General features: G+C 45.6%; 3 protein-coding genes across 4 annotated transcripts in view; 2 read left to right on the top strand and 1 right to left on the bottom strand.

The window, feature by feature from the left end:
* NDUFS3 (NADH dehydrogenase (ubiquinone) Fe-S protein 3, 30kDa (NADH-coenzyme Q reductase)) overlaps positions 1-3,520 on the top strand; it is a 9,103-nt gene extending 5,583 nt beyond the window's left edge. Inside the window, exons 4-6 of the mRNA XM_009329741.1 lie at positions 496-621; positions 908-1,027; positions 3,271-3,520. Of these exons, the coding sequence (XP_009328016.1) occupies positions 496-621; positions 908-1,027; positions 3,271-3,438 (414 nt within the window). The 3' untranslated portion in view covers positions 3,439-3,520. The remainder of the gene's footprint in view (positions 1-495; positions 622-907; positions 1,028-3,270) is intronic.
* A 5,884-nt stretch (positions 3,521-9,404) lies between these two features.
* Positions 9,405-13,414, top strand: FAM180B (family with sequence similarity 180, member B). Of its 2 annotated transcripts, XM_009329697.1 has the most exons (3): positions 9,405-9,547; positions 11,434-11,513; positions 12,070-13,414. In XM_009329697.1, the coding sequence occupies exons 1-3, from the start codon at positions 9,481-9,483 to the stop codon at positions 12,511-12,513; spliced, it is 591 nt and encodes a 196-aa protein (XP_009327972.1). In that variant the 5' UTR covers positions 9,405-9,480; the 3' UTR covers positions 12,514-13,414. The 2 variants fall into 2 exon arrangements, with proteins under 2 accessions (XP_009327972.1, XP_009327973.1); XM_009329698.1 differs by lacking the exon at positions 9,405-9,547 and having other exon boundaries at positions 11,442-11,580.
* Positions 13,415-15,381: 1,967 nt separating this feature from the next.
* Positions 15,382-16,681, bottom strand: C1QTNF4 (C1q and tumor necrosis factor related protein 4). The gene has a single exon (XM_009329695.1). It carries the CDS (start codon positions 16,679-16,681, stop codon positions 15,578-15,580), a length of 1,104 nt encoding a protein of 367 aa, XP_009327970.1. The 3' UTR covers positions 15,382-15,577.
* Between the last annotated feature and the right edge of the window lie 2,480 nt (positions 16,682-19,161).

Here is a 19,161-nt window from a genome sequence, read left to right as displayed (position 1 = left end):
AAGTTCTAGTAGTCCTCATAAACTGCCTTTTTATTAGTATTTCATCACCAGAAGAGCTAGAAATTTTCCCTGGTATCCAACTTTTTTGCTGAAAATTAAGTGTATTTCTTCTTGGCTTTCTTCCACTGGATGCTGAGAGTAATTGATAGCCATTTTCTTTGTGACAGACTGTTGAAAGGCTATTGTCAAGTGTCTCCATCCTTTCAGTATTGTCTTTTAAGATTTAGTATCTCTCTTTACTTCAGCTCTTCTTCATCGGTCATGTTTTCTAAATCTCACATCCTTTTTGTTACACTTCTAAGGATCAAAGTGGTAAGCTGTTGGAACGTCAGTTGTAATAGTGTCTTTTAGTGCCCAGCTCTGAAGTGCTGAATGTGATTCTGCCAATACAGAATATTTGAAATAGTCTTTGTGTGCCTTTGCTTGCCAGTACTGTGCTGCAAAGAGATCCATAAATGCTGTACAAGACCAATGCCTTCTTTTCTTCTGCTTCAGATTGTGTACAATCTCCTGTCTCTGCGGTTCAACAGTCGGATCCGCGTGAAGACATATACTGATGAGCTGACGCCTGTTGACTCAGCAGTGTCTGTGCACAAGGCAGCCAACTGGTATGAAAGAGAGGTGAGTGCCACTGCACTTGGGAGCAGAATCTTTGTGGAGAGGGGCTGTGTTTTCCTGATTCAACTGATTCCCAGAGCCTTGAGGAAGAAAGAGAGAAGTGTTTCCCTGGCTGCCTTTTCAGAATAGGAGATAAAAGGGTGTTTGATTTGCTTTTGAGTGAGTTCCTATGTCAGTTTTGCTGGCACTGCACAAAGCCAGGCATGTAACTGAAATTTTGTGGACATAATACATGAAGGGGCGTGTTTTTTTTTTTCTAATCCAAATTACTTGGCTCCCTTTCATTTAGGTTTGGGACATGTACGGTGTTTTCTTTGCCAACCACCCTGATCTAAGGCGAATCCTCACAGACTATGGGTTTGAGGGCCATCCTTTCCGGAAGGACTTTCCACTCTCTGGTTATGTGGAGGTAGGAGATATGCTTATGTCTAAAGTTATCAAATCCTCCAATAGTCTTACCTCTTAACGGCTTGATGTCCAGATGGAGATCGGTGACCAGTGGTGTCCCTCAGGGGTCCATATTGGGACCAGTACTGTTTAATATCTTCATCAATGACACAGACAGTGGGATTGAGTGCACCCTTAGCAAGTTTGCAGATGACACCAAGCTGAGTGGTGCAGTCGACACACCAGAGGGACGGGATGCCATCCAGAGGGACCTGGACAAGTTCAAGAAGTGGGCCCATGTGAACCTCATGAGGTTCAACAAGGTCAAATGCAAGGTCCTGCACCTCGGTTGGGGCAACCCCCAGTATCAATTCAGGCTGGGGAATGAAGGGATTGAGAGCAGCCCTGCCGAGAAGGACTTGGGGATACTGGTGGAGGAAAAGCTGGACATGAGCCGACAATGTGCGCTCGCAGCCCAGAAAGCCAACCATACCCTGGGCTGCATCAAAAGAAGCGTGGCGAGCAGGTCGAGGGAGGTGATTCTGCCCCTCTGCTCTGCTCTGGTGAGACCCCACCTGGAGTACTGCGTCCAGCTCTGGAGCCCTCAGCATAAGAGAGACATGGACCTGTTGGAGCGGGTCCAGAGGAGGGCCATGAAAATGATCAGGGGGATGGAACACCTCTTCTATGAGGAAAGGCCAAGAGAGTTGGGTTTGTTCAGCCTGGAGAAGAGAAGGCTCCAGGGAGACCTTATTGCAGCCTATCAGTACTTAAAGGGGGCTTGTAAGAAAGATGGGGACAGACTTCTTAGTAGGGCCTGTTGTGATAGGACAAGGGGTAATGGTTTTAAACTAGAAGAGGGTAGATTTAGACTAGGTATAAGGAAGAAATTTTTTACGCTGAGGGTGGTGAAACAGTGGCACAGGTTGCCCAGAGAGGTGGTGAATGCCCCATCCCTGGAAACATTCAAGGTCAGGTTGGATGGGGCTCTGAGCAGCCTGATCTAGTTGAAGATGTCCCTGCCCACAGCAGGGGGGTTGGACTAGATGACCTTCAGAGGTCCCTTCCAACCCAAACTGTTCTATGATTCTATGATCTGAGTTTCGATACAGATGTGACTGCTTTACAATCCTTTGTCCGAAAGGCACGAAGGATGTTTTGTTTGCCTGTATTCCGGAGGAGTTGTATAGACCTCCTGCATGGAAATTTGAAGTCATCGCAAAGTATCATCTGTAATAAGGCACCCTAAGGCCAGAGGCATTGAGCAAATTTCATGTGCTGTATACTGAAGAAATTTGTCAGGCAGAGAAAGTGCTTCTGCTTTTAGTATGTCTTCTGGAAGATTAAACTTTCCACTGCAAAACTGGAGATTCCCAGAGGAATAAAGGACTGAACTGATCTTAATGCAGCTGGAACTCCACTTCATTGAGTTTTCGTAGGCTCAGATTATAAAACTCTAGTTGAACTGACTCTTGCCATTTATCAAATATTTACCTCTGTATGTCAAACCACAAGTGAAATGAGTATGTTTGATATCTGTCTAGTTTCAAATGACCGCCTTGCAGAAGGAGTCATATTTGGTGCAGTTCTAAGACTGAGTTGAATCTGAGGAGAAAACAGTGAGGTTCTACCGGCAACAGAGGGTTTTAAGAAAAATAGAAATAACAGCAAATCCTGTGAGTTGAGGACCAGGCAGCATCTCCTGAGCTGTGGTTTGGAGGTCTGGACTGGCACAGGGAGGATAAATCAAGCCAGTCAGAAGTGTCTGGTACTCACCCGCATTTCACCCTGGTTGTCTTTTTGTCCTGTGTTCTGAGTGTTACGCTAAGAAGCACAACTGAAACCAAACTGATTGATGAGAGTAGCCCCCAGCTATGCCAGGTGGACGGGCCACCTTATTTCAGTGACTCAGGAGAAATTCCTTTGTCATATGACAAACTAAATGTGTTATTCCATGTGGACTTCATATGGACTGTAGGCTGGGCACTCCTAATTCAGGGTGGTAGTCAGGACACCTGAGGTATGTGGTAGCAAAGAGGAGGGTTTTCCTGGAGAATCTGGAGGTCTTGGTGGCATCTGGAGGGCTCTTGTTTAATAATGAGGAGAACTGAAGCCATGGCAGAGGCCTGTGGCCTATCCATGGGATAAGAAGGAGGATTGCCTGTACCAGAGGGTGGTCTGGGTCATTACTGTGTACAGCTAATAGCAGAGATGCTATGGGGACCATATAAAAATCACCGGCCTGTGTTCTTTGCACTGTTCTAGGTGCGGTATGATGATGAAGTGAAACGGGTAGTGGCAGAGCCTGTGGAGCTATCTCAGGAATTTCGCAAGTTTGATCTGAATAGTCCTTGGGAGGCATTTCCTGCTTATCGTGCAGCTCCAGAACCCCTGAAAATAGAAGCAGGAGCCAAGAAAGAAGATGCAAAATAGCAGCAGAATGGAGCAGATGCACGGCACCATCCTTTCTGTTCTAACATAGTATTTATAATAATAAAAATTGATACGAGATTCTTGCCTGTTGTGGTCAAATGATAATGTTGTTTTCAAACTAGATGAAAAGCATAGGGTGAGGGATGCTAATTTACAATCCTGATAATCCAACTGGAAAATGTTTATCTGCTGCTTTGAGTTGTAAGACACTGGATTTGTCTTTCTGGTTTGCAAATTGATTGGAGTCCAGGCATTCCCTGTGGCTAAGATGCTTTATATACACTGCTTCTGCTAGCTGTCCCTGCAGGCATAAATCACAACTTGAGCACCTACTAGGAGACTGTACCGAAGCAGCTGTGTAGCTTAAGCAATGGGGCAGCAGTATCTCAGCTCCAAGATGGGCGTTGGGAAGACCGTAATAATACAGTGAACAGGCAAAGCTTTTGTAAATGGTCCTAATACAGTTGTTATTAGGACAACGGAAGATGTACCTGGATCCAGACCAAAACAATTGTGGAAATCTGCAGTGTTTCTTTGGGAATTGAGTCAGTGTCTGTTCTCCTGGCAGAAGAAGGAGTTGCAGGTAACCTCTCACGTGCCACTCCCTCATGCTGGCTTTTTCTTCATAATCAGGCAGTCTTTTATCCAGCTTCTTCAGATTGTGCTTTTTCCTGCAGTCAAAAGTATCTCCCTTCCCTTTTCCCATAGACAAGAGGCTATGCCTTTTTGTCACTATTTTGCAATTATTTTGAGCTGTATTAACAGCATTACCACTATCTTTGCTCTTGTGGAAAACCTCAGTTCTTTCCAAAAAAGCTGGAAAAAACCTGTAGTTTCAGTCCACCCACCACCTGTTTGAATGGGATTACATTACAGCAGTCATCAATTAATGTCCCTTGTCCTTAGTCCAGAAAATGCGTAACGCAGTTCTGCATCAGAAAGCTGACTGACCTCATTAAGATCTGAAAACTGTTGTATAAGAGTTTTCATAAAAAAAATCACAAGCTGTTTGTAGAGATTTCCTGAATCACTACTTAAGCTTTTGAATTGTAAAAGCAGTAACTAAAAAAGGGGCTTGGGGGAGATTAGAGTATGGGATGGACGAAGGGATAGGACAATAATAAATTCAATTAAGAAAAAAAAGGGACAAGTACTCACTGTGACTAGAATTTGATCTGTTTGCAAGGATAAAGAGCTGAACTGTATGGTAAGAATCGGGTTTCATGTTTGTTTCCACCCTAGCCTTGTAAGCATGGGCTTCTTAAATTTTTTTTTTTTTTTTAATTTGTTTCAGGCTGCTACGGCTGGCAGTGTTTGGGATGTGACTCAGAACAGTGTTCTCTAGTTAAAATTAATAGCATGTGCCACTCACCTTAAAAGTTACAGCTTTTCATGGGAAAGAGAAAAGAGAAGGGAACACAAATCAGCAGAAGTTTGGGGTTTCATACAATTCTTAGCTCCACTTTGGATCTGCCATCAATTGAGCTGATTAAATAAGAAATGTACTTTTAGTCCTTCCTACAACATATTCCACAGCTGGTTCTGTTTTCTGTTGCAGTGCCTCTTCTTGCATGCTGATGCCTATTGCACAAGACAGAAAAGTTCCTGGCACCACTTATGTTACTGTGAAAATTCTTTATAAAGCACATTTCCCTGCAACGTTCTCCCTCCCCCACCCCAGGTTGCTTGAGGCAGCATGCCAAGACTCACGGTCTATGTATCATAAAAAAAATTTATTTCTCCAGTATGGTAAGTCAGAAGACTGATGGTAGCAGAAGGAAAATTGCCATTTAAACATAATGTTTGTGCAGAGGGAGAATTTGATTGACGTAACATCAAGAAATGGTAGACACAATGCCCTGTCAAGTTAGACAAAATGCAAGGTTTGCTGAAGAATGTGTGTGCTGGAGTCAAAGTAGCCAGCCCTGTGGGGACAGGCATTAGCTCCAGCAGGTCTTTAGTATGTGGAATAGTTGCTAATGGACCCAAATCTCTTCTCATTAGAGAAGCCTGGGAGCTTATGAAGAGTGCAATTTCCTCACCCAGACGCATTACCCCAGGGCACAAGAGGTTACACAGCGTCACAGGGTACTGCCAGTGTTGGCACACTACCTCCTCCACTGCTCCTGAGCCCCAGGGGCCATCCTTGCTTATGGAGCCTGCTCGCTCTAGGTTCCTTGTGGCTGGTGGGCACTTGCTTCATGCCGGGCAAGGCTGTGGTCAGCTTGGTCAAGCACACAGCTGTCTTCCAAATCCTCTGTCCCTGCCTGGTCCACACTACCAGCCTCCATGAGGCTTGTTTGCCTAGGTTGGATTTCCCAGCTGTAGGAGGACGTTGGATGAGATGCAAGTCAGATGGAGCTGACTTACAGACATGCTATTCAGAACAGAAATTTTCTGGTACTGCAGGGACAAACAGACTTTAGGTGATGACTCACAGTCACCATGTTGAGCTTCCCCAGCTGAGTAGGTTTTGCTGGTGTTTTCCAGAACTCTGGCATTTCTCCCTACAGCCAGGCGAGCAGACTCTCCTCCCTGAGGATGTGGCTGTTGACGGCATCAGGGCACCCATCTGCATCACAGCCACACCATCTGTATAGGCCCTTATGATTGATCTCCAGTCAAAATCCATATAGAGATTTCAGCTGGGCCTTGCACTCCTGCAGAACAGATTATGGGACTGCTGAGGGACAGGCTGGATGACAGCATGCCCCGTATCACCCATCACACTGCATGCCATTACATCTTCTCCAAGTTGTGTGAGGCCTGAGGGGGATCCTTTTGTGCAGTAGGTGCAGTGGGACGGGGCCCTCCCTGCCACTCTTACACAGCCATTACTCCTTCAAGCAGGGGATGCAGCTCACAAACTGAAAGAAAAAAGATAAGGAAAACATTTGCATAAGGACCAGCAGCACCATACCTGGAAAAAAACAGTATAATGGTGGAGGTCCTGTCTGGTTACAGACAGTGCTTCACTCCTACTTCCCTCAAGGTTTTCTTCCTTCTTCAGCTCCCGTGACTCAAACCTCACCTTCCCTGGGAGCCATGTATGTCCTTCTTCCTTCCCCTCTTTCCTTAGCCTCATCCTCCTCCCCTGAGCACCTGCCAGACAGGCCCAGGCTGGGGACTGTGGTCTCCCCATGTTCTGGGCAAGATGTTCAAAGCAAGAGGTTCCTCCAATTCTGTAAGCAGAATTTCCCTTTCATGAAGATGCTGCCTATCTCCCTGCAGTCCCATCTCAAAGAAACCTCCCTCCCAAAGAGGCTCTTCTGGTGCTGTATTAACCACACCTTGTGCCTTCTGCTACTGTCCTGGACCATATGTGCCTGTCTCTAAGCACAGCCTGTGTGGGTCCCTGTGGCAAGGTGCCTGTCCCAGCATACAGATGTAATTTGCAATGGGACAAGGAAGCAGCAGCAATCTACTGTGTTGAGAGGATGGGTAGCTTCAGCTGTACAAACACTGCTATGTATATGTTTACAATTGAAAAACCAAAGATCAAACAACGTAACAAAAGAAAATGTCTGTACAAACAACATAATGGCAGATGGAGGCGCTAAATAAGCCAACAAACAGACACAAGGATTTAGGGCCTGCAGGAGTCTGCAATGTAAGAACCAGAGGAATTCTTCCCAGCAGATGCTGCCACTTGTGACTGCGGCAAACTGAGGTTAGGGTGGCTGCCACCTCACTACTCTCTTCCCTTAATAGTTTCTCACTCCATTGCCCCAGGTCCCCTGTGACGGGCAAAGCTTCGGCCACCTGGCACAAATTTTGCATCAGCATCCAACCAGCTCCTGCAGTTTTTGATCCGTCACATCCCTCCCCTTTCCCATCTTCTTGCTTCAGGAGGTCATGGTGGAAAGCATGAAACCAGTCAAGGTGCCCCTGCAGAAACGTGGCTTGATGTGACGTTTTGAAACTGCTCCTACAACAGATGGTATGACCAGGGGGAGTGCGGAGGGGCAGCGTTGTGCACACTCAGCTGTGAATACCTGGCAAGGACAAAATTCCTCGGGAGGAGCAGGCGCACCGCCTAACATTGCAATCGCACATGCAGGGACTATGTGCAGCTGTCAGAAACTCAGGCTTGTTTCTGTGCACCATATAACTACTGCTGCTTTACAAACAACTAAGGCATATGTTTATCGCTCTGCAGTTGCCTTTCTGTGCGGAATAGTGAGGCAATTCTACAAAATCCCTCCAGCTCAAGGCAGCATCTACCACTAATGCTTGTCCTCCGCCTGCCACTGTATCACTCACCTAAGCGCAGCCTCTGAGCCTCCTCTCTTCTCCCTCCCGCCAACACATGCATCCTCCTCTAGGCAATTCAGCTGCAAGCTGTTCCTAGGAAATTTTCCTGTTGACAAAATCATATATGGCCTTCGCAGATGTTGGCCAAAATCCTGGACTCCTCCATGTGTCACATGCTGCATGATAAAGGGAAGCCATTTCATGGCCAAAGAGATGCAGGGCTTTTTTGTGTAGTGACTTCCAGACAAAGTCATATGTACACTGTGGATTGTAAGGGACTCTGGCACAAAACAGAAGGCACATCAATTTCACTGCACAGATGGGTCATCAGAGTCTGCCTCTTGAGTAGCATATTATTCACAGTTTAATAAGAGATATCTCATCCCAGAAGAAAGGGATGCAACTAAAGCGTAAGCAGCAGAAAATAATGAAAACTGAAAGAAGCATAGCTTGACTTGAAGGTAGCCAAGGCCATGACAGAAACACAGGTCTTATTTTGATTCAAACTGAGGGTAAGAATGGCTCCAGATATTGAGGGCCCCCCATCCCTTGATAAATCTGTGGGACTCTTCCGTTTTGTGCTGCTTTTCTTCACAGCTGGTGTGAGTCCACATATTGCCAGGTACAACTACAGATCCTGGAATTTTCAGAAGACTTGCTACTTTGCACACTGACAACTTACTAACTGGAACATCATCCCTACCCTCAGTAAACTATCTGGTGACGGTAGTCACTACAAACTGACACCCTGTAACTTGCTGAGAAAGGGATGTGTTTCAGCTCCACCTCCTCTCTTTTCTAGGCAGATTTCTTTCCCCAAAGAACACCTTTAACCTGAGGGAGATGGTATTATTACTTATTTATACAGATTATTACTTATTTGCATAATCCTGGCATCCAAGAACCTTTTGGAGAACCCAGGACAATATTGTGCCATACATAGTAGAAATACAGAACAGCTTGACTGGGGATTGGGCACTGACAGAAATGCAAAGATGTGTGGAGAACAGATATCTGCTGTGAAAGGAATCAGATGAAGTTTTGCCTATGTAATTCACAACATCTAAGGCAGACCATGCTCATTATAACCCAGAAGTCTTGCCACAGGAGAGGACGATGAGGTGCTAAAGCCTGGCAGGCTCTGATCCTTGCTGTTTTGCTAGGTCAGTATATTGAGTTCTCCCTCTGAGAGGTTTGATACAGAACGGAACAAGTGACATTTCTTCCTCCTGCTTGTATATTTTGGCTGCTACTGCCCTTCCATGAATCTGCACAGACTGCCAGCCTTATCTGTTTATGACATTTCAGGATTGTTTGCAAATTTTCAAACTCAGGAAAAAGGAAAACTGAAAATGAAGCCAAAGAGCTGAGCAGAAGTGTCGTGGAGATGTGGCAGAGGTGCTGTGCGGAGCCTGAAGGGACCAGGAGGTCCCCCCCTTGTTCAGAGGCAATCATGCGTAGTGAAATTTCTTGCAACTAATAGCTCCCTATAATAAATTGCAGTGGGAAATCAGTCTTTGGAAAAGAAGCTTGAACAATTTTGCCAAAAACTTCACAACAAAGTCTTCCAAGTTTCCAAAATACGATGGAAAGTATCTTTCGGGGTCAGCAAGTTGAACTGCAAGCTCTTCCCAGGACTGCAACCAGCAACACAGAAAGATGGATCCGTTCCAAGAGAGGCTGCTGGGACCAGAAGCAGCAGGGGAAGACGCCACAGCTAAACTGCTCTCACTGCACACACGGCACTGTCCGTGGAGGGGGTGGCAGCCGCTACCGGGCAGGGCTGCTATGGCCCAGGTGCAGTTCAACGCCTGGCTGATCCTGTGCGTGTTTGCTGGATCCCAGAGGCTGACAGGTAAGAATTGCACCTGTCAGCGATGCGGCTTCTCGGCTTGGCAAATGTTCGTACAACGCCAGTGGCGCGACACTTTGCCTGCTTCTTCAGATATGGGCAACCACTTCAGCTGGCTGTGCTGACGCGGAGAGAGCGCGGTAGCTGGAGTCCCAGCGGGGGTTGTTCAGTGGGGGAGACACTTCTACTTGCAGGTTGAAGATCTGCTGCTATTTTTGGTGGCAGGGGGAGGGTTTTCTTGGGTCTCTGCTGAAAAAGTCTGCTCCTGCAATAATGTTTGTGGATTTTCTAGATGCTTTTTGGGAAAAAAAAAAAAACTGTTGAATGATATAGTAAGGAAGGGACCATCTTCCCATCCCCAGAGGATATTTATGTTATTATTTCAATACCTTATTTGTTATGCTTTGTTTAATTTTTGTTCTACTCTGCTCAAAAATCTAACGGTGCATATATTTATAAGACAGTTACTAATAACAGCAGTTTGGCGGCTATTCAACAGTCACTGGCTTTGCAGCCAATCGGACCTCTCTCAGTAGAGGGATCTGTGAACCTAGCAGATCAGTTAGCAGACAGAAGCCCAGCAAAGAAATTTTCAGATGATGTAGTAACTTCACCTGAGCTAAAAGCCTTGCTGGCACATCCATGGAGGAGTAGGAAAGAGCAGCTACATCCCTGCACACATTCCAAAGCCACAGCTGGCTTGGATCTGGGAGCCTGCAGCTGTGCAGAGAACAAACCTCCGCAGCCTGGGAGGTGGCAGTGCACTTCTTCAGGCAGCTTGTACATCTCCCTGAAAAGCTTTAATCAAGAATGGGAAGTTAGAAAGGGGGGTTGATAGTAGTCATCACACACATACAGTATTAAATAATTTTTCTACTTTTTATAAGCACCTGCTGACCTTAACTCTGGAGTACTCAACATAAATTCTCCCTCTTTTTTATATAAAAAAGCCTTCATCCATATAAAAATAATAATAAAAAAATGTGTCAGAGAGCTTACTATTTTATAAGAGCTTTTTCCATTTCATGTTTCTTGACCTGAAGGATGAGTCTGTAAGAAGTAGAAGAGGGTCTTGGCTACACGACTACGCTGATCAACGCAGAGAAGGGAGGGGATGCAGCCTCCTTCTCACAGTCCTGGACTGAGGCTACTTGTGTCTCCTTTTTTCATGAAGAAAGAAATAATAAAGGCAAAATAAATGCAGAAATTTAAAGCACTAGAAGTATTAGTAAATGAAAACTGATGAATTCTTAGGATTAATGTGACTCTCATATTAATAAACTCCCATTCCTCTGGCCTCGTATCCATTTTTTTCCCAGTTTAAATGATGTTGGGTGGCCCAGCAAAGAATTAGCTGGACATGAGAAGAGCCATAATGGATCTAACTGGGTTTCTGTTACCCTCACACTCTGTCCCCGCCAGCGGCAGATGCTCAGGGAAGAAATATAAAACCAGCATAACCATCAGGTTATGTTTCCACCAGCAGGTCAAGGAGCCTCCCAGCACCCTCCTTCCGTTGGGCAGCATTACTTTCTCCAGCAAAAACTGCCAAGCAGCCAAAACCATCAGTTCAAAACCCACCCATACTCGGCATGAGGGCCTTTTGTGCTCCCTGGCAAAGCAAGTGCCTTTGCTGCTGTACGCTTTAGCTCTGTTGGCAGGATTAAGGGCCATCATATCCAAAACTTACACTTGCCTCCCTTAACCACTTCTGCTTCTCTTAAAAAACTTGTTTTGCTCATCAAAATCCCGTGGTCAGCATCTGTTATGTTTGGCAAACTGTGAGTGGCAGGTCAGAAATATTGAAGACATCACTGACAACCAAATGACAAAAATAAACAGGAAGGGCCGTGGTCTGGCGCTACCAAACTCTGCCTGATGTCTTCCAGATGAACATCCTCACAGCAGGGATGATGCCAGTGCCAGCGCACCCCGTCGCAGCCCAGAGGATGCCAACGTCATGTTAGAGGTCTCCTGGGCGTTGGGGACCCATGGGCCGAGGCACTGTTAGCGCCCGCGCTCCCACCTGCCTGCACGTAAAAACTCACACGTTCTGCTTGTTCTCATCCCTGTCGGTTTTTGGGAGCGCCTGGAAAATGCCTCAGCGATGCTCTAATTGCATTTGTGCTTCCCCCCCCCAACATGGGGTGCAGCTGAAGGGGGCTCTGACCCTCTTCACAGCACCTCACAGCTCCGGGGTGGGACAAGGGACTCCCCCCACCCAAGGTGGCTGCGCCGGGGAGCTGCTGTGGGTGGGACTGCAGCGGGAGAGGCAGGGCGGGAGGCGAGAGCTGGACGGGTCCCATGGGGAAACCGAGGCGTGGGGCCAGTCAGAAAAGGGGTGTGGGGCTGGCGGAGAAGGACATGGAGTGGGACTAGGCGGGCCGTGGGCAGCGAGTCAGGGAGCGGCCGCCTCTCGACCCGGCCTGAGATTTGGCAGCTTTGCAGATGGCTCTACAGCTCGGTTATAACTGGTGGAGGGCTTGTGCTGGGCTTCCCGTGCTCACGCTGCTCTTCTCTTCCAGATGCTCTGGGGAGGGCTGGATATCCAGGCCAACAGGACAATCCGGCTGTGGGACGAAGAACTGGCCTCCCTGCGCCCGGCACGGCGGTTCATCCAGATTTTAGAGGATGAAGTTCCCAAAACACCGACACAGATTGAGCAGCATCTGAGATATTATTCACTGACTGATACCCCTTTGCCTCTAACCGAGTTTGACCGTCTCCTTTTCACCAGTGTTTACTGTGCCTATCAGGTTCGCTCCATGCAGGGTCTGGATAAAAATCTCTGGATTAGTTTTTTCTCCCAGCTAGTTGATGAAATGTTTCGTGATCTGTGCAAGGGGCTCTGCCCTGCAAATACCACCCTCCTCCTGGCTTCCTGGCCCTGGAAGGAGAAGCCTTCACATTTAGCATCCCTGAAACATTTCTATCGTTCGAACCTGGCCAGGAGCGAGAGAGACACTTAATAAGGGAAACTATGGTAGGGAAGGACACACCTGTCTTCACCTGCATCCTTGGTTATTTCAGATGCTTTCCACATTATTCGGGACTTTGTACAAATACGCCACACCTTTTTGTCCCGCTTTCCACGTTGCGTTGGCAACCCTCTAAGGATTTATACACAAGCTTTTATTTTTAAATGAAATGGGACAAAACTATAAAATGCATTTCACCCTTTCCTGGTTTTCTTTTCTGTTTGTTTTTTTTAAGTGGGCTGTGCTGAAGGGGGCAGTGCTGTTTAGATGTGTTATCTATCTTGGTCACTGATGCTTACTAGGGAGATGCCCTGGCAGTTTTTTTCCAGGATGTTACACTGGTGTCCTAGCTGACTTCATTTCAGATAATTCAGTTCAGCCTCCTTATATTCCCCCTGTGGTTTCAGCCAAATACAGTATCTTTTCTCCTCTCCAGTAACCAGCTAAGCAGATGCTGTTTTGTTTCATGATATAGGTCACATATTTAATTTCAGCTCTCTGCTCAAGTGGACATTTTACGTGTCCATAGTAGTTTCCCATCTCATGTATGCATTTTTCTTCAAAAAAGCAACCTGAAAATGTATGTATTCCATGAAACTTTCTAGTATTTGCATATCATATTTACACATGTACATTGCTTTCTGTCAGTTATCTGTTAGGAACACACTTCCTTAAATCTCATTTAAATTCCTAAGGATCATGACCTAGTTATTTCTTCATCAGATTTTACTTCTTCTATGAAGTTTTTTTGTACAGCTATGGCACTTTACAAGCCAAACATAATAAATACACAATCTCTAGCTTAAAAATCAGAAATACAATTACTTTACAGAAAGAGATCTTTAACTTTTCTCTGTCTTACACATTGCAATGTGGAATTAAATAAATGTAATTAACTGCTCGGGAGGGTTTTGATTTTTTTTGCTTGTTTGTTTCTACTGGTTTTCCCGCTGCCTTTATAGGTACATTAACTTTGAACATTCATTGCATGTGCTTAGATGATGGGATCTGTAATTCCCTTTCTAACGATATACTCTTAATTTTCCATGCTCAGCAAAGGAGGCATGTGTGACATTCAAAGTGGGAACTGCTAGCTTTTGACCTAGTTAATTTTTTTCCAAGCTGTTGTTGCCCAACAGATGGAAAGGAGAAATGGTGAGGCAGGAATAAGAAGCCTGGAAGCAAGATGCCGCAGAGAATGGTTTTCAAGGTCAGGTTAGGGCTATGACAGGAGAAGACAGATTTACACAGTTCATAAAGCAGGTTCGTTGTTGCTTTTTTGTTGTGGTTCCCCCCCCCCCCAAGGATGTAGGAGGTAAGATTAGCATTTTATTTGAAGTATAACTTCTAGTAAACTAGTGTCCCACCTAATGTTCTTCTAACCTGCTGCTGTTTTTTTACATACCTCCAATCTCTACCCCTCACCCTTTTCCCAAATATGCCCCCAGTCTCTAATGTCTAGGATATCTGTGGAGTGGTGGGGGCAGGGAGTGGCTGCTGACAAGTTCCGTTTGAGCAGAGAACGTCATCAAAAGTCTGAGCTGGGATGGCCCTAGTGCATGAAAATACCGTCTTGCTGGAGAATATACGGTCTGAGCTATATGAATGTCTGGATAAAGGTGGAGGGGGTTGGCTTGGTGGCTCGGGTGCAAATGCACTGTTTTGAACCCAGGATTTTGTTAGGATCAGTTTAAAAGCATTGCTATCTGTTGAGCAGATTATAAACTAAACTCAAGTGATGTCACAAAGTTCCATGCATGCTCGGGATGATGCACATTTGCAGTTTATGTAGCCTGGGAGACAAACCAGAGTTTAGCTCAACTAAAACAGCACCAATTGCACTACGATGAAGCCTCCAGCCTCCTGGTTTCTTCCTACCCGCCTGGGTGGATCCTGCTGCCGGTACCGACCGCCCCGTAGGAACACACCAGTGCCCTCTGCAGCCACACCAGTTCTCCCTACAGCAGTGCCACGGCTCGGCGGTACACAGCGCGCGAGAAACCGCTGGAACACAGACGCTGAAAATATCACTTAATGGTACCTTTGATCCCGCTTGCACTAGGTTACCGATACAGCATATGGCAGGTTAGCCATACCCTTGTATTCAAGGAGCTAATTTCTGCAGAATCTAATGCCCCTGCAGTCAACACTACCGTTGCACGGCATGATACTACTCGCACTTCCAAGTTATGAACCTGCTCCTGACCCAAATATTAAGAGATTTAAAAATACATGTTTTATTCTTCTTACTTACCTTGCTTCTGAGCTTTTAGATGATGGTCCATTTATAGATTTGAGCCCTCATCCTTTACTACAAGGGCTAGAAGCCTACTTTTTTTCTAAATATTATTTTCATTAAATGGAAGCTAAGATTCTCAAACACAGCTTCTTGACTTCAGCAACTTCAGATTAAGAAAAGCACCAAATATTGTGAAACTTGCAATAAAATCATAAGAGGTACCAACACTTCACACACACAAATGATAAAGAAGAGTGTACACAGACTGGCTTCTGTAGTACAGTAACACATACTGCAGCTCGTAGGATCACTATGCTTCTTTCTCTCCTGGGCTGGCACCTCCAGCAGTGACAAGCACACAAGTCTCACAAGTAACAGAATTGCAATCTGAGAAAATTTTACATCATTGTATTTTTATTACATTCATTTTCATTACATTTATTCCCTCCCCAGATATGCAAGGAAAGTCACCACATCCTTTGCTTTCTGGATGCTGGGGATCTGCAGTAACATTACCGCAGCGGTTCTCTGATCCTCAGCATCTCACTACACAGCCCCACCCCTGCCCCAAAACTACCTCATGCTTTATCCTTAAATCAAACACCAACACAGGACACAGACATACAACCTGTAAAGACCTTTCTATGCACGAATGGCAGACACAGCAGTGGCCCTGCAGACAGGGCACAAGCGTGCAGCTTAAGGAAAGCACTGGACACATGATAGCATGCTCAAAGTAGAGGATGATATCCGAAGAGGAGCTATACCCAAGTTCATGGCACCTTGGCTTTTCTTATGCTCCTTTCACATCTGCATTTAATTGTTTGACCCTTGGGGTGAGCTGGCACCTGGAAGCCACTTTGACTGAGCCTCTGAATAGATCAGGAAGCCTGTGAAGGTGATGTACTTGCCATGGTTGCTGTAGGCACCATAGCCATCGTGCTGATGGCTGTAGAGCCAAACAGTGTCCCCATATTGCAGAGGCAGCATGATACTCTGGCTCTGCATCTCCCGCCTCTTGGAGTGGTTGTCATCATAGATCATGGCCTGCACCTCATTGTGATTCTTCATAAGTTTCACTGACATAGTCTTAAAGGGCATTTTGCCAATGGTGAAGGAGAAATAGTATGCACCAGGTATACGGCATGAGAAGACGCCAGTGGAGGAATTGAAATCTTTTCCAATGTTCACAAACTCTGTGTCAAATGTGATTGGCTCATGCTGGTTTTGCTTGTCATCTGTCCCCAGGAGACTTTGTGAGCGGGCAACCGAAAATGCAGAGCGAGGGTCTTGTTCTCTGTTTCGTTGATCAGATAACATGTGTCGCTGTGAAGCTTCATTCTGTTCTCCGGAAAGTTGCTGAATAGTATGATGACGTGGCCCCAGCTCTTGAGAGCTAAGAGCGTTCTGGAAGAAGGCAGAAGTGTCTGGATAGATTAGGTAGCCATTGAAAGTTGTATAGGGGCCCACGTTGCTGTAAAGAGCATACTTGGGGTCTCCATGTAAACGGAGCCAAACTGTGTCACCATAGTCAAGCTGCAGCATGGCACTCTGGCTGGCTACCTTCCGCTCCTTGCGGTGATGTTCATCGTACACAATCACTTGCACCTCATTCTTGTTTCTCATCAGCATGACAGACAAGTTTTTCTTTGGGTATTTCCCAACAGTGAAGGAGAAGTAGTAGGCTCCAGGGATCCGACAGCGGAACAATCCAGTCTTGGGATCAAAGTCATTGCCAATGTTCACATACACTTTGTCAAAGGTAATGACCATCTCAGAGCTCCCTTCCATGCTGCTGGTTCTGGCCACCGAGAAAGCAGAGCGAAATTCAGTGCTGGTGTCTGCTGGGAAGCCATCTGTAGGCAGAAAAATCATGCAGCAAAGGAATCCAAACAGAATCTGAACCTTCAGTGTCATCATTGTATCTGAAAGGAAAAAGAAGCGTATTTTAGCAGGAATCCCATTAATTTCCAGCTCATACTCCAGTTGAAACCCAGACCTGAATCTTTCTAAATAGACACGAAGGTCTACGTCCAAATATTGAGAAGTTTCCAGTGCATTCTCTGATCAGTGTATGGGACCATACCTCAGTTCAGATCCCAGCACTGTTTTGGTATTTTCCTAGCAAGAGCTGGACCTTTTTTCCCTGTACTCGTAGGAAGAAAAAGAATCTTCTCTTGAAAGCCTGGCTGTCCTACAGTTTGCCTGCAACACACTCTGTTGCTCACACTGCAGAGGGATCTCAGAGCTTGCTGGGGCTTTGCCAAGAGCTCCCTTTTGTAGTGCTTTTATTCATAAGACCAAGGATGAAACAAAGCCCTACACAGACCCTGTATTATACAACTGAGATACAGCTGAAGGGCAGGGAGAAGAGGACATATGCTCTAGAGATTCCCATGCAGATGCCATTGCCTAGCACTGCACTAGCTGTATCACAGGATGTGGAAGCTGGAAGCCAAGTAAGCTGGTAGACCCCATTATTCAGCCAGAGTTCACCATGAATCTGTGAAGAGTGTAAAGAAACTAGAAGAAGGATTGTTTAGGGAAGGAAGGAAGACAATGGAGAAAATGAATGAAATGAAAAAAAGAAGGAAAACAAAAGATAAATAAAAGGCAAGTCTCCCAAAGCATAGAATCCCTGAGAGAGAACTGAAATACCAAAACCAGGGAAACAACTCCCTATCTGGATAACAGACCAGAGAGAAAAAACTTAGTTGACCCTTAAAAAAGAGGGAGAAGTTAGGAGCTAATGGGATTTTCTGTTTCCAGTTTCTGTGATTTTTTTTTTTTGGACTGAGGCCAAAAATCATCTATTAGTGCTTTCAGGCTGAAAACAAAACTGCCGTCATTCCAATGAGAAGCTTCTCTCCCTGTCACCTCTCTGTGCTTATTAAAATATCATTCAGGCTGGGAGGCAACTGCCCTGTTTGCAATCTGCCCCATCTGTCACCCCAGAACTGGTGCCTTGCCAGCCTGCAAACAATGAATTCACAGACCAGCAGAACAGGAGCAAAACATGCTACTCACTGGGGGGAGGGGTGAAGACAAATCCTGAATTAAAAAGGATAAAGGGGTAAATATTTGAATCAACTGGGATGACCTAGTAATAGAAGTAAAGCAGACGAAATCCACATAGAGTGTGAGGTAGCAATGGGATCCTGTTTTGGTGAGATATGATACCTGGAATCACTCACCAACAGGAATTCAGCTTGACCTACAGTCCCTGCTCTTTCACACTTGACAATAAAACTGAAATCTGAAATGCAGCTTTAATAGATATGAACCCAAGAATGAATTATATTCTCACTTAACTACATGAAAGTGACACACTAGCAAAGACAAAAAGAAATATCCATCCATGTCCTAATTTTACATTAGATCCCTTCTCTCACAAACATGTCAGTATTTTCCTCCATGCCCCTGAATTCAGAATGTTCTTCCTGACTTAACCTGCTTCTCCTGAGCACATCCACGGGACCCCACGGGCTGTACTGAAGGGTGTTGAGAGAGCTGACTGATGTTACATTGAGACCACTCTCTATGATGTTTGGAAGGTCATGGAGATCAAAGGAGGTCCCTGGTGACTGGAGAAAGGCAAATGTTGCACCCATCTTCAGAAAGGACAAGTGAGACAACCTGAGGAACTACAGGCCGGTTGGCCAGTTAGCCCCTCACTTTGGTCCCTTGGAAAATCATGGAGTGTTCCTCTTGGAACACATTTCTAGGCAAAGGACATGACATTTAGCATGTGTTGATCAGTTGAGGGTAGATCATGTCTAACCAAACTGATTGACTTCTTGTGAGAAGACACCAGTAGATGTCACCTACCTTTTAGCAAGGCTTTTATTACAGTGTCCCAGAGCTGTATCCAAGTTGTGATGTTACAATCTAGATAAGTGTGGACTACTAGATGGGTGAAAAACTGGCTGGGTTGTCAGGCTCAAGGGCTAGTGTTTAACATTTAATTTCAGATGTCCTCTTTAATATTTTTTATCAATGAACTAGAGAAGGAGACAGAATGCCCACTCATCAAAGTTGCAGATGACACCAAAACAGGGGGTTTGTCAATACACTTGGAGGCACATCTGCTATTCAGAGGGACCTAGAGAGGCTGGAGGAATGGATTGAAAAGAAATTCAGCAAGGGTGAATGCAAATTCCTGTACCTGGGAGGGACTAACCCTGTGTGGTGACTAACTGGCTGGGGAGCAGTGCTGCTAAAAAGGATCTAGAAGTCCTGGAGAACAATAATTTATACCTGAGTTAGTGCTGTGCCCTGCAGGTAATGAAGACTAACAGCACACTGGGGTGCATCAACAGAATGTAGCCAGTAACCACAGGCAGTGATTATTCCCCTTTAATTGACAGCTGAGTGACTCCAGAAGAGGGCAGCCAAGATGG

This window comes from Pygoscelis adeliae, unplaced genomic scaffold (assembly GCF_000699105.1).
Source record: "Pygoscelis adeliae isolate BGI_AS28 unplaced genomic scaffold, ASM69910v1 Scaffold117, whole genome shotgun sequence".
NCBI classification, from domain to species: domain Eukaryota; kingdom Metazoa; phylum Chordata; class Aves; order Sphenisciformes; family Spheniscidae; genus Pygoscelis; species Pygoscelis adeliae.
This window is presented reverse-complemented; position numbering and strand designations above follow the sequence as displayed.